General features: G+C 38.5%; 1 protein-coding gene across 10 annotated transcripts in view; it reads right to left on the bottom strand.

Moving 5' to 3' along the window:
- The window catches only part of SNX13 (sorting nexin 13), a 119,126-nt gene extending 103,839 nt beyond the window's left edge, over positions 1 to 15,287 (bottom strand). For 3 of the 10 annotated variants that reach the window (XR_013995373.1, XM_081080092.1, XM_081080094.1), the window contains exon 1: positions 14,524 to 15,284. Coding sequence is in view for 4 of the 10 variants with exons in the window: in XM_081080092.1 (XP_080936218.1) it covers positions 14,524 to 15,123 (600 nt within the window). In the remaining 6 variants the exon portion in view is untranslated. Of the gene's footprint in view, positions 1 to 6,588; positions 6,715 to 14,523 lie in introns of those variants that run through there. The other 7 variants (XM_081080090.1, XM_081080093.1, XM_081080095.1 and 4 more) reach the window with 4 other exon arrangements.
- Positions 15,288 to 15,735: the final 448 nt, after the last annotated feature.

Raw genomic sequence — 15,735 nt, 5'->3', positions numbered from 1 at the left:
ATTGTTCCTCAGTTTCCACCTTGCTAAGCACATCTGAAAACTATTAACACAAAAGATACACATAAAAGTGCATGTCAAAATGCAGCTGCTAAAAGCATCCTCTTGATGTAGCCTGAATCCCCATGACCCATCAAAAGTTTCACCTACTGTGTGTCACAGCCTCGCAAAGTTACTTTTAGTTTCATAATTCAAACACATGTGAAATAAGGTCACTGTATGCAAAATCATGTAATTTTAAAAAGTACAAAAGCTTTAATCATGTTATATAGCAATGGGTTTTAATTACTAGTTAACATGATACACTATAATCATGCAAAAGTCTTATTTTCCACTAAGCATATAATTTTCTTATTTGTATATCAAGCTGTTACCAAATTTACTACTTCACTACTTACCTCATTCTGACCAAATATATATTGAGAAATTTTGATAATGTTTTGAATGAACTCTTCATTCAAAGGTAATTTCATAGCTCATTTAGACAACCCGGGTAGTTCTTGAAGACTATAAGTGTTATACTTTAAAAAGCTTTCTTTAGTTTTAAAAGAAAAATAAACTTGCTGCACTCTGTTGACAGTGATGTCTGATGTTCTCATTTTCCAAGTTTAACAGGACAAAAAAATTGAGTTTCATGTCTAATGAGTGGAGTAATCTGATTTATTCTTACAAGAAATCTGAATCAGTGTAACAATTACAAATTTCTAGTCCCATACAGAGTTTGCACTTTAGTTAACGTAGGCTGAGTAGTTTCTTTGTGAAACTCATTTCAATTCTCTGTGTAAATAAACAAGGGAAGTTTTCAAAGGTAATATATAATGTCCCTTTTCACTGTTTCTAAGTCTATCCCATTTCTTCTACATTGAAAAAAAAAAGATACCTATCAGTAGTTGCTCACAAATTTGGAAATGGACAATTAAAATGATTCCTGAAAAGCATCACGTGTAAAAGTAAAGAAACAGTAATAAGGGCTTTACCACTCTCAGGTACAGCAGAGCATCAAAGTCAGGCAAGCAGCATGTTGGAGTGAGAGGAGCTATACTGGGCAAAACTAACCAAGCCCTGACCCTCCCGCTCCTCCTCCTGCTGTGTCAGAACAGACTGGCCGCTAAGCACTCCCCTGGGAGCCTGGAACTCTGGTCCTCTCCATGACCTTGCACAAACCATCCAAACCCTTTAACAAAGAGAAGGATACAAAGCTAGGACATCCAGTGAAGTTCAACCCGTCCACTACGAAACTGCTGAATGCATTTTCCGGACTAATTCTGAACCCACTATGCCCTATTATCTTTGCTCACCTCCAAGAGATAAATTTATTCAGTTATCAGTCCTCTTCTGTACTCTAACCACTGCACTGTTCTTGTTTTTTTCCTCCTTTATCCAACATCTTCCTTCCCTTTGCTTCCCTCACTCCCCAAGCTTCCCTCTAGGTTTACTCTGTTCCATGGGAAAAAACACACCTGTGTCCTCAAAAACGTCACTGGGTGCTTTAGGTAAAAGCTGCTTCTCCTGCAGCCCTTTCAAAGGTTGCTTATTCTTTCATTCATTACGTACCCCAACTTCAAGATGCAAGGACACGTTCTCAACCATAACTTCCAGCCAGCTGCCTATAAAAAACCCCATCTCTGTGCAATTTCTGCACATTAGAATTACCTGGGAGCATTTTAAAATCCCACTGCCCAGGTTATACTCCATACAAATTAAAACAGACTAGCTGGGGGTGGGAACTAGCCATTAAAATTTCCAACGTGTAGCAAAGTCAGGAGAGAGCCTCAGCCGTCTATAAATTCTCCAGGTGATCCCAATATGCAGTCACAATCAGTGAGAACCACGGATTTCCAAGGCACTCCTAATTACTCACTCAAAACTCTTGACATGTGGTACACAACATTCTTCTCTATCCCAAGTACTACATAACCTGAAATTACTTCAACATAAGTAAGCATAATAGATCCAGGAGTCTGTTTTTCAATATCATAAGCATTTCCCCTCCAGCCACTTTTCCTGCAACTCCATGTTAGCCACCGTAGACCACACTCTAACTTCACCATCACCTTGTCGTCTCTGAATGGGAAGTATGAAAATTAACTATATTTTCTTGGAGCACAATCTTCCAGTTCCTAATTGGTTACACCAACTGCATCTATTTTTCATTTTCATTCATTGTTGCAGACACTAGATTCTTCTACTTTCTCCTGACTTAGCCCACTTCTGTATTCACTTCCCTGTTGAGACTGAGTCCATGTTTCACCATTTCAACCACTCTCTTGCCAATAACCTCATTTATCACATTATGTTGGGATGGTCTGTTTATTTTCCTGCATATACCATATGATATAAGACTCATGAGGACATAAATTGTGTATGTTTTGTTCAACAGTGTATAACTGGTACCAAGTATAACATTTGGCACATACAGTATGCTCTCAGTAACAGATCATCTGATTAATCATCTAAATCAATGTTACATAAATAGTTTTTCCCCAGTGATAATCACCAGTTTATCTTCCTTTCCAATCTTTAATTAATTGGCATCTTAACAGTTAGGTTCCACTTGCCCTTGGTTTCTGTGTCAATCAATTCATTGAGCAACTGCTATCTTTAGGGCGGAGGGGAAGTGAGAAGAGTAAAAAATGTAAGAATACAGTATGAGGGATATAAATGATGAACGTCTAAAAAAATAAAAAATAAAAAAAAAATAAAATATTTGTAATAACATTAAAAAAAAAAAAAAAAAACAAATCAGAGGGGAAAATCATTCAGTCTTTTATCCTTAAAGATGATGCTATAACTTATTTGTTTGTGAATGCCTTTCATCATGTCAAGGAAATTTCTTTCTATTGTTAATTTTTGAAAGTTGTCATGAATACATGTTGAATTTTGTCAAAGGCAAAAAAAAAAAAAAAAAATGTAAGAATAAACAGAAATTATTGAAAAAATTAAACACTTGAGAAACGTATCAAAACAAGATAATTCATATCATTATCTTTAAGAACAATTTTTAAAAATTTAATGAAAATTCTCTCTCATGCCTGTGTAAATAAGAAAGGTACAGAAGTACCCAGGCAGTTTTTAAAATAGAAAAAGCAAATACGTGTTAACTTTTACTCTTTACTAAATACACTTCTGCACTGGTTTACACTTTAAGAAGCATGTAATTTTTTTAACAAAAAACATATTGAAATACTATCTTATTTTTAGATTGCACATACCAACTTTCCTACAAAAGACACACCATATCCTTAACTCATTTTATTAATATTCAATTAGCAAGCAATTAAAATATTTAAGTTAATACACTAACATTTATTCTATCAAGTAACGATTATAAAGGCTGTCATAAAACTTCTCCACCAAGTGAAAAACATGAAACATCCTGTTTGAGAAAGTAAAACAAAACTGTTGGTCAAATTATGGTAATAACTAGGAAAACGTTGCGAAGAGGCAGGTGGACCATAAACAGAGATGTCCTCAAGAATATCATGGTCTGAGTTATGATTCCTGAACCTGGAGTGCTGCTGAAAGAACCAGCCAGCCTAGTAAGACATCTCCAAAGTAAGACCCAGGGTCTCAGAATGTGCTGCGAGAAAAAAGTCATGGACAAAGCACCCCAATAATCATGAGATAATGCAGACAGGAATTCAGCAAAGAGGATTAAGCAGATTACACAGGCAGAGGAGGGCAGGGCTGGAATTATCAATACATGGTCTGCTTTTGGAGGATTCTTCCTCCCTCCCCTCAGGGGAGTTGCTAAACATGAAGAACACTCGCAGCAGGGCCACTGAAGACAGAAACACTGCAGAATTCTAGGTTACTGTAGTTATAATAGCTTCCCCACAGCAGAGCAGAGTGGTTGGCTGGTAATTATCCACTGCTACAATGTAAACCCAACCCCTTTTTGCCCTCAAATTCTCAGCCAAGTCTTCTATATAAACACACACACACACACACACACACACACAAATTCACAATCTAGATATGATAATAAAGCCCACGAAAAATGATTTTTTCAAAATTCAAGTTGGGGAAAACGATAATGGCTTAATTTTGGCCCTATTTTTGTCTATTTATTTAGTCTTGCTTATGTGCTATTTGATACCATCTGCTGAAGCTAATGAACTACAAAGTTTAAATCTTTTGACACCAAAAATACAATCAACAAAAGAAAAATAAATTGGACTATGCCAAAATTAGAAAATTTTGTGATCCAAGTGATACCATCAAGAAAATGAAAGGTCAATCCACAGAATGGGAGAAAATATTTCTAAATCATACACCTGATAATGAATTTCTACCTGAAATATACAAAGAACTGTTAAAAATAAACAAGAAATAGACAAATAATCCAATTTTAAAATGAGCACAAGCATAAGGGTTTTTCTATTTGGGGCAATGAGTTCTATAACAATGACTGCACAACTACGTGAATATACTAAAAGCCACTGAATTGTACACTCTAATTGGATAAACTGTATGGTATGTGAATTATAGCTCAATAAAACTTTTTAAAATTACTACTTACTAGTTAAACAACAAAGTAAAATAAAACAAGCAAAACAGGCTAAAGGATAGACACACAGGTCAAAGGAACAGAATGGAGTCAAGATAAAACCAATTCTAAGAAACAACAACTTTTTATCTAAAAAAATAAAAGTGCAGAAAAGGTACCATCTTTAATGCAGTGTCTCTGTCTGAGGCAGTTTTGCCCCCCCATGAGGCATTGAGTGATGTATGAAAACATTTCTGGCTGGGGCGGGGGAAGGCTATCAATGACATTCTACACAGCCTCCTAACGCACTGGACAACTACCCAAAATAATGAAGAGGAGAAAGCGAAGGAGGAAGAAAGATGGGGCTATTTTTTATTAAAGAGACATAACAATGATATTGCTAGATTACATCCTGGTTCAAACTGGAGAAATTTGTATACGCGTATACTGATTATTAGATTATAGTAGGGAATTACTGGTAATTTTATTAAGTGTGACAATAATGTTGTGGTTATATCAAAAAACATCCTCATTCTAGGAGATTCAGGAGAGTATTTTGAGGAGAAGTGACATAATACCTTCAGTTTACTTTAAAATGGTTCAGCTACAAAAACAACAAAAACATAAAGAATCAGATCTAAAGCAGATAGGACAAAATGTTAACAAATCTAAGTAATTGGTACCTGGGTGCTGATGGCAATATTTTTCAAGGTTTCTGTATGTTTGAAATTTTGCATTATAAAAAAAAATTGATTAAAATTATGAGTATTTCCCCCTATAAAATACCTCACAAAAAATACTAAAAATATGGAGAAAACAGCTTAGAAATTCTGACTAAAACAATTAAAGTCACTGTATAATTTAGGGCCAGGAAAGGTCTTTTTAAAAATGATAAAATCTATAGGAAAGGATTCACATATTTAACAACATAAAATGTATTTATATTAATAGCAAGAAAATCCATAAACTATATATGTAATTGTAAAAATATATGCACCATATACAACAAAAGGTTAAAATCCATGAGTAAAGAGATTTTATAAATCATTAAGAAATTGAACAGGCAACTCAAAAAAAATACAAGTGGCCTGGCATAAGAAAAATTGTCAACTCCACCAGCAAAGAAATCCAAACTTTTAAAGCAAGAGTATAATTTTTACCTCTGTGATAGGCAAAGATGAAAAATTACAAGCCAAATTTGTTCATTATTTAAAAAGCTAAATATAAGATTAAAAAGTATAAAGTATCCTGTTGACATCTGTTAACATACAATCTTTAATACAGTATTCACCTATTTTTATTTTATTATATATATTTATTCAGGAATAGAAGCTGATTTTATCAAATGTCTTCTTGGTATTTCCTATAATACTCAGAATTTTTTTCTCCACTGACCAATTAATAAAGTTATCAGTTATAACAACATATTTCTAAAGAATGAGCAATCTTTGCATATCTGCAGTGACTCCTATTTAATTGAAGCATATGATATACAGATACAGATGATTAACATTCTGAGTCCCAATACAATTTCAGTCACTAATTTCAGTAGTCCTATAAATTCTGTATTAATGCCTATTACTTGATTGAATACTCTCAGCTATCAAATATTAACTTGTACAGCTTTCTAGTTCATAAAATACATTTTTATAAATTATAAAATACTCTTGTTTGATTTTTCTAAATTTTTTACATAATCAACACACCACTATTTATAAAGTACATTATTTCAGTTTCTTTTTCTGTTTCTTTGTTGTGTTCCACCTTTCGAGTTCCAACCTCCTTCTAGCCCATTTCCTCTTATTCTGCTAACTTTTACCAGGATTAGACTATTGCAACCGTTTAAGTGTTGAGCACTTAGGTACGCTATATCTCAATAAAAAGCATCAGATGTTAATAATTAGCATCAGATGTAAAAGTAGCTGATCATATTAATACTTACAGTCTGATTAAACACCCTGAGAAAAATTCTGAGAACAAAATGCATGCCATCTCAAACTCAGGAAGAGAAATCCAGAACAAATTCTAAAGTACAACATTATGCTTCCCAAGATTTACATAATCACTAACATGAGGTCAAATTTTACTTCATTAAAACTTACTTCCATTAAATTTACTTCCATTAAAACTATACAACTTCAATCAGTTTTATAATTTCCAAGCCTCAAATGATGGTGAATCCAAAAGCCATTGTCCACACAATGCATGTTGTCACACAACTCTAGCTTGAAAAGAAGCCACAATACAAAGAATCACATACTCTCTCATGTGCCAAACCACAGCTAAGCTAAAAATATCTCCAGGATTCCAGGAGCAAAAGGAATTCAGGATTAAATGGAGTAACATTCAAGGACTTTCCAACAATGCAGGGCTAAGGTCAAAAGCAAAGCAGGATTCACCTAGGGATTTTAGAGAGGCACCAGACTGAAAAGGTCCCTCAGAAAACTGGAGAAAACAGTGCAATAAGCCAATTCCACTTGATGTATATAAGCCTCTCGTACTAACTTAAAGATCTTTAAACCAGTTTAATTTTTACAGTTGAACACAGTGGAATTATTTTACTGAACTCTTCTAGCAGATACTATTTCTAAATATGCAATGGAATTGTAGATGGGTGAAATGATCTAACAATGCCGTCTCTAACCATGACACTGAGAGGCATTTTAGTCAATGTACTGTGGTAGCAGCTGCCCTCCTAGACAATGTGCCCCAAAGTTTCCAACTTTCTGAAATCCATGACCAAATTTTCACTCATACTTGAAAACTTTCAAGATAGCATTAGTATAAATGCAAAACACTCAACAAAGTGCCACAAAAGCCAGCATTAGTGCCCTATTATAAACAAAGCTCTCTTTAAGTTTACCCAGTTCAGGAATACATTTTTAAAGTGGTACACATGAAATCCTAATAAATATTCAGTCAATCCTAATAAATAAAAGCTAAGTTGTTCTTCCATTTAAAATTGGTTATACGAAAATAACAGCAATGTAATCAGATTTTTCCCTGCAGGAAAAAAATGAGAATTACATTCTAACTAAAAGCCTGGTGTTCAACTTTTTTTTTCTTTTTGAGGAGGGGTGTGATCCCAAACACAGGATTAAACCACAGTGTACTATTAAAACTTCTGGACATATATAGTAACCAATCGTTGAAGGATAATTAATGTGATGGTATAGATTTACTGTGGACAATGTTTGTCTTAGTAATTTTTCACTTTTACCTTAATTTTACTGGAGGGAATATTCAACATTCATTCAACAGATATTTAATGAGGAATATTAAGTGTCAAGCCCTATTCCAGGCACTGGGAATACAACTGTGAGCCCCATCTTCAGGAGTTTACACTCAAGTAGGGAAGAAACATAAAATAAGCAAATAAATGAAATCTGTCCCCCCCCCCGCCCCCATTTCTCATAGTGAATTAGCTTGGAGCAAATACAGACAGTAGAGATGGGCTGACTCGAGCTGTAAGGAGAAACTCGTTTTAGAGCTGCCATCTCATCCAAACTGGTAGCTTTACCTAGAATAATAAAGCTAATGCAAGTAATTACCTTCTCCAACATTTTCTTCCTCTTCATTTTTCACCCTTTAATTATGCTATTTGTTTTATTCCGACAAAACACTTCAAACAAGGCTTTGACTGAATTATGGCCAAAATGGCACAATTTAATTCTGATAGTGAATTTTCGGAGGGCAGGTTTCAGGTCTGACTCACCCCTTCAGCATCAGAACTTAACACGTGCCTACCACACAGTAGGTATATTTGTGTTTGCTGAACCAATTAATCCACAAAAATTAATATCCAGTACAAGTTACAACCAAAGCCTTACAAAAATTATCCTAAACAACAGCTTTTTCTTTTAAGAATGTACCAGGATTTTAAAAATTTATCAGGGTTCATTAAAATTAAAAGATTTTCCACAAATATTTCAGAATATGTACAAACAAATGACTGCTAACTTTCAAGGAAGAAACCTTTTTCAAAGTATTTTTTGGAACTTCCCTTTCAGAAATTCTTTGGAATCAGTTTACCAACCACACAATAAACTACTCTCATTACTAGTTTGCAGGACATGCTCTCAGTCTATTTTTTTCCTGTCACTTCTTTTAGTCTGTTCCCTGCACCACCACCACCCCCCTCCCCAAAGGAGGTTCCTTTCTCCTGTGATCCACCCAACCACTGAGAAGCTAGTGAGCCTAGAAGCCTAGGACTTGACTTCATATTAGTGCAAGGCATATAAAAAAATAGCAAAAAAACCCTGATGTATTAGCCACTAATATTTGTATAACGATTGACAGTTCACAAAGAGTTAAATACCGCCTTCCACTTTATTTGATCTTTACAACAATGTGAGAGCAGCTTAGGAAGGTGCTATTATTATCCCAATTTTACAAAGAAGGAAACTAAAGCTCAGAAACAAACAACTTCCCCAATGTCACATCATAAATAAATGGTGAAATTGGGACTCATTCTGTTTTTATTTTTTTTATTCATGTGTCCAGGGCATAAATCAGGCATGGGCACAGACCAAAAGCCAAGCTGGGATAAACAAGGAGTTACTTTGTCCCTGGCTGACGTGAGATAAGCGCCACCAAACCAGGTGCCGCTCTACCCAGGCCACGGACACGGACTCATTCGTGTAGGTGATTTACTTGTGTGTTAACCTCACTACTGTCATACGTGTAAGTGGTTGACAGAAACAAGTATGCGTTACCATGACTCCAGCTGTATACTCACTCAATTCCAACCACTTTGGATAAGGGTATGTTTAAGAGCTTTCTCCACTTGCTTTACCTCCAAGTTCCCTCTCCTCACAAACATTTAAGGCATTGTAATATCAACATTATACTGACCCAGAAATAAAGGCAATCAGATTACTGTCAATTGAGGGAGCACATGATGGTCTGTGAAACTACAGAATTAAAAAACACAATTTAAAAGGCCATACTCTGAGAACCTCAGGGAATGCCACAATCATTTAGCTTTGTCACCAAATGGCTAGTTAGTGAGTGGCCAGCACTGGAACCTCTTCCCCATGATGGAACCTATTTTATTCCTCTTCCAGAAGCTCATGCTCCCTCCTCCTTTTCCATTACTATTTAGCTCACACTGCTTAGTTGATACCACCTAAAGCAATCTAGGAGTATTTCAAACATCCTCCCATACCCTTTTTCTTCTCCCTTTAAGAGAATTCTCTTTATTCCATAAACTAGATGTGACAGTAAATATAAGTAAGCATCAGCACATCTACCAATGTGATTAAATTAAAACATAAAGCACCCTTTATAATCTGCAAAAGTCCATATACATGCTGGTAATTACTACATAAATAATGAAAAGCCATGTTTTGCAGTGGTCTTATGATACACAAACCAATGCCTTTAATCTATAAAACTACACACAATTCTACTTATTTCCCAGTCCTCTCAAATTTAATTTCATATTTCCTCAAATAAAATTAAGTAATTTCATAAACTTGTAGCAATTAATGCAATACTTTCAATCACAAGCATAATACAGTGAACAAAAAACTATCTTTTATCAATTTCTATGGAAAACGGGTCAACAAACCTTCGAACAATTTATCTGAACACTAGAGTCAGATATACTAGTATCTCCCTACATAGAATTACCAAGGATAGTTGTAGAAATATAGAACCTCTACTGTAATATTTCAAAATGCCTAATGGAGGACATTGTTTATCTAATATAAAATTGTAGGGCTTAATTTAAAAAAATCACACACCTTTGCTTTTGTCTGCAGTTCTATCAACTAACTAGCTAGCTGCTGATCCAGTGATGAACAAAGGCTATATACGTGCTGAAATAACAAAATACAATGGAAATAATTACTAAATAAATATAATTTACTTACAAACTCTCTGAAAACTTGGATTCAACGGGGGAGGGGGGAACAAAGGCCCTCTGAAATGCTTGAAAAAAAAGTTGACAATATTCACCTTGGTTTGTCAAAAGATGCTGAACGATGCTGTGTGTGGAGTGGCAAGCCAGGATCATTGTAGATAGTAACGTCCTTCCACTCCCTTTATAAAATCTTTCCTCCCTCTCAATATCCTTTGAATGCCAATGGCTGTAAGGTTCTTTTTCTAGTTAGTAGCCTTTACAATGTCATTAATTAATAATTAAATAGCTCGTGTAGTTTAAGAGTTAACCCATCCCAAGAGTATTTCTATTAACAAATATATTAATCAACAAAATCAAGTCCTAATTTTTTACTAAGCACTTAAAAGCAACAATGTGTGTGTTTAAAAAGAGCCCTGCAGTCCAGAGACTCTTCCTTGATGCACAATCCACCACATCTCAGCACAATCCACCACATCTCAGGATTTCCTAAAGTGAAATACAAGACCCTCTATATAAATCTCTGTATTAGTCAGGGTTCTCCAGAAAAACAAACTAAATTAGACAACTTTCCAATATGATGCAAAATTCTATTACCTTTTTTGAGAGTAAATCATCTACCAAAAGCTCTAAGCAGTCCTCCAGGGAAGAAACCTATTTAACTTCCTTTAAGCAACTATCTTCCAAATTTATTTGAACGACAAAAATTTACTCCCTTAACAACTATTAACCTGGGACTTTTAAAAGTGCTGCAGTTTATACCTTTTTCCCACCTGTAGCATATTTGTTAACCACAAAATCAGGAATTATTGCTAATACATAAATCAATACATCAGGATGGAAGCTATGTCAGGCCATTTTATTTTTATAAACCATTTTATTTAACATTTACTAATGTTTGCACACAACCCAAACAATTACAACCATTAAGTTTAAATAACTACAATTTTTATTCACTATTTTTAAAAGCATAAGACAAGTGTCAGCAGGCTGGTAATTGGTTTTATGTATAATAAAAACAAGCTCCAGAGTATGCCATAGCACTGATACAAATTCTGCATGTTTTCCTATATCCTCTATACCTTTGGTTCTCTGTGATAATAAATGCTCAGAGTAATAACCCCAATAGCTTTTGAAACATCAAAAATGTTTAAAAGTGTGTTTAATGAAAACTCACTGATACATACATATTTCATTATATTCAATGTTGTGACCATTCAGATTAATTGAAACAAATTATCAGGTAAACATCCCATACCTAACTAATTCTGATATATGGAAGTTTACTCTTATTGGGGGGGGAGGGGGGGTTAAAGGTGAGTAGGTATTAAACAAATAATTTTCAAGTATACCACGACAAATTTTTGGCCAAATGTAGTAAGAGTGACATTAAGAGTAAGTGGTCCTAACAGCAGCAAAGACAGTAGAAGAAAAAATAACTGAACATTTAAAAAAACGCAAGACAACCTACTGGAGCTGTATTTTCAGTTCATACTAATCAATCCTATTTCACAGGTTTCAAAGTTCAATGTACATATTTGCTCAATTGAGTAATTTTCTCTTTTAGCTTAACTTAATATAGCCCTTAGTTGATCACTTACATGGTTTCTTTGAAACGGTTTCAAAGATCTATTTTGACAAAACTGAAAAGTTTCCTATGAATGTTTATCATTATTATGTTATTATGTATCCACATACTTGGAATCTCCACCTTGGTTTTACAAAAGCCTAAAAATAGCATACTGTTGATTATCAGCTACAAAAAATTAATGATGCATTCCATACTGAGCCACAAAAACACACAATTTGGAGTTAAGAGCCAGGACCTAGGTGTGACAGCTGGCTCCACCACTTGTTACATGTTTTAAGCAAGCTACTTTAACTCTCAATCTCGGTTTCCTCATTGGTCTACTGGAGATAGTATCACATACCGCAATGGTGACTGTAAAAGAACCAGGCAGATAGTACAATTACTCACCACTTGTTGAGCTCAGAGTATGCTTACAAAACATAAGAATCTATCATAACACAAGTGATTATAACTTTCAGTTTATCTACCTGACCATATTCAGACAAGAAAGTAATGTATTTTAAACTTTATCAAAAGAGCTGAAAACTACTCATTGAGAGAGAGCAAAATGGTCAGAGTTCTACTGACAGTCAAGAGATAGGATTCTAGTTTCACCTTTGCCAATAATAATTGTTTGACCTTGGACAAGTGTCTGGACTTCAGTTTTCTATCTCGTTTCACCTTTGCCACTAATCATTGTTTGAGCTTGGACAAGTCTCTGGACTTCAGTTTTCTAATCTATAAAATGACTACTAAAAATCATAAATAAGATCCAAGTTCCATTTCTTCTGGACCTTACTTTGCAGAGGCAATTCAGAGCAGTGGTTAACAGACTAGGCAGGGACTACCAAGGTTGGAAGTCTGGCACTGCCGATTACAAGATGTGCACTATACACACACACACACACAAAGCACTAAAGTATATCTTCCTATCATTGACCTATTGTTTAAAATATTTCTCTGAAACACACAATTATTTAAAAATACAGAAGCTTAGAAAGTTCAATCTTTCCCAGTCAAGACACTATCATTGTACTAGCAGACACAATGAGTTTAGGTGAAAGGATTACAACTCTTTAAAATGTGCTAACTTAAGCCAAATTTTATCAAAAGACCACCTCATAAAATATTGTACATGAGAAACACCCCTGAAAACTTATTATAAGGCTAATGATTCCCACCAGAATATCACACTGAAGGTGCAAACAGAACTTCCGGTACTTATAAGGCTTTTTGGCTTTTCACCTAATACTGCTAATGACAACAGACCCTTATGATACCCCATCATCTATGGGGATGAAATACACTTTGGGCATGAAAAAAATCCGTGGCATTTAGAAATATAAAGTGCACCTACAAACTACTAGAAACAGGTAGTTCCTGAGTTAAAAATCAACCCGTATTTATCAGACACATCATTTGCCAGGTTCTGTGCACGGATTATTAAGGACAAACAGCAAGGGAGGAAGTTTCTCCGAGTTCATCAGGTTGGAAAGGCACGTGAAGTCCTTATTCTATTATCGCACTGTCACACAACTAAAGCCACTCATCTACAAACGCTTTTATTTCCTTTTGGGCCCAAATCAGAACACTTCCCATTGCTGATTCAAGTTGTTTCCCGTCTTCAGTTCAGCCCCAACCATATACCCAAACCAGTCCCTGACAGCTGACACCGCAACCCTCCCCGGACGGCAGGCCCGAGAGCCGCTTCCGAAACACTCCCTGAAATGCACCAGCTTCCGAATGCATCCTCAGTGATGCCTACACCCTCAGTGATGCCTACACCCGCCGCTGACCGGGTCAGGCATCTAGTTAACACATCAGTTTAGTGCTCTCCCCACCTCCAAGTATTGCTAATAAAGGCAGACTCTACTTCGAAAAGTCTTCCTGCAGTGGACAGTGGAGGCACTAGAAAAGAGAAACGGATTGGCTAATCGCCCCGTTGCCCTACTTCCATTTCAGGTCCAAGGGAAAAAAAAAAAAAAAAGAAAGAAAAAAAAAAGAACTTCCCCTGAAGAGTAACCAAGGGAGCCCCAAGCAAATCAGGAAGGTAGGGGCGAAACACAACTTTATTCCCACGATCTCAGCGAACGGTGCCTGGCCGTGGGAGAGGGGCGCATCCGAAGGTCGCTGATGCCGCAAGAAGGGCCACCTGCGCGAGGTGGGGGTGGGACACACACCGGCTGGGCCGAGGGGCAGACCCAGGACGCCGAGCGAGCGTGGCAGCGGAGGGCCCCGGAGGCCGGGACTGCAGGGAGACCTCGGGCAGACGGGAGGGGAGCGGGAACCCGCGGCAACCCTAGAGCAGCGCACCCAAGAAGCGACGAGTGAAGAGGCGGCGACAGCAAGAGGGAGACCAGTGCCGGGGCGACGGGCAAGTGGCAACTGCGAAAGAAGAGGCACCGGCAGCAGGAGGCGGTGGGGCTCTGTTGAGTCAGCACAGCTCCTGTTCAGGGAGCACTTGTGGGATCCCCGCCGCCCCTCGGGCCCCGCGGCCCGCAGCGGAGGGTCGGGCCGGCCGGCGGAGAAATGATGTTCTCAGACGGGCTGGCGCGGGCCCCTTCCCCACGTTACAGGTAAACACTGGCCGCCGTCGCCGCTTACCTCTGTTAACATTATTACACCCCGGGGAAGTGAGCTCCTCCCTAGCCTCGCCGCATGGCAACAGCCGTAGCAGCAGCGAAAACTGCCTGAGCCGCCGCCAACGGTGGCAACAGCTCCTTCAGTCCTTTCCCGGGCGGCGGCTTTACTCGGCTTCGCTGGCTTCCCCCGGGCCCGGCTGCTCGCGACGGACGCGCCGCCATCTTGGAAGAGCGACGTCTGCGTCTCCCCGCGACGTGCGCTCCCATTGGCGGGCGCGGGAACCGCCGGCGTCTCGTGACTGTCTCCATAGCGCCGGCGCGCCGGGGAGCGGAGAAGGGCGCTGGGTGGCCCGGGCTGCGCCCGCAGCGAGCTTTCCGGAGCTCGGCGCCCAGGTGGGCAGGGGGCCGCGGGAAGTGAGGGGAGGCCCCCGCGCCAAGGCGGCCGGGGAGCCGGCGTGCACGCCTGCGGGAGCCGCTCGTCCTCCGCCGCACGCCGGGGTCGGCCAGCCCTGGGGTGGAGGGAGACCGGCAGAGGCCGAGCCTTCGACTGACGGCGCGGCGGGGCTCGCGCCTCTCGAGGACGAGGCGGCACAAGTCCTGTAGAAAAACTTCCCTGTCGCATTTCCTTGGCCCCCGAGGCGACCGAAGAAGAGCACGCGGGAGGTTTGGCTTCCTCTCCGCCTCTGGGGCTTAACTATGATCTGAAACTGCTCCCCGCTCTGTCCCTCTGTCCTAAACTTTGATGGAAACTTTCCTTCGTCCTTGTCAATCCTCAGTGTGTTCTCTACTGGGGCGCGCGACAGGTTGTGGCACTGATACAGGCGGATCAGCTTTACCCTGATCCCAGCACTTAGGGCTGTCGCTGGCGAGTTGATTGGCCAGCGCCTGTATAACAATGAGGGCTTAGAGACCTAAAAAAAGATTAAAGCCACTTCTGCTTTTTTTTTTTTAATTAGTTTCAGGTGCACAAGACAAAGTAATACTTAGACGTTCATCATTTATGTCCCTCACACTGTGAACCCCCTCCCCCACCCCCCCTTCCACTGTCCCTCCGACATCGCACCGAGCCATCACGTTATATATATATATATAAAATTATAGTTGGCATTCATTATTGTTCAGCTTCACAATAAAGCCACTTCTGCTTTTCAACAGCCATCCCTCTGCAGCTTGACTGGTCGCTTGATCCGATGTGTTTGCGTGTCAAGGTGAGCAAATTTCAGTGGGTGCCATG

Source organism: Rhinolophus hipposideros, assembly GCF_964194185.1.
Source record: "Rhinolophus hipposideros genome assembly, chromosome: 18".
NCBI lineage: Eukaryota > Metazoa > Chordata > Mammalia > Chiroptera > Rhinolophidae > Rhinolophus > Rhinolophus hipposideros.
The sequence above is the reverse complement of the archived record's forward strand: the minus strand, read 5'-3'. Positions and strand labels throughout refer to the sequence as shown.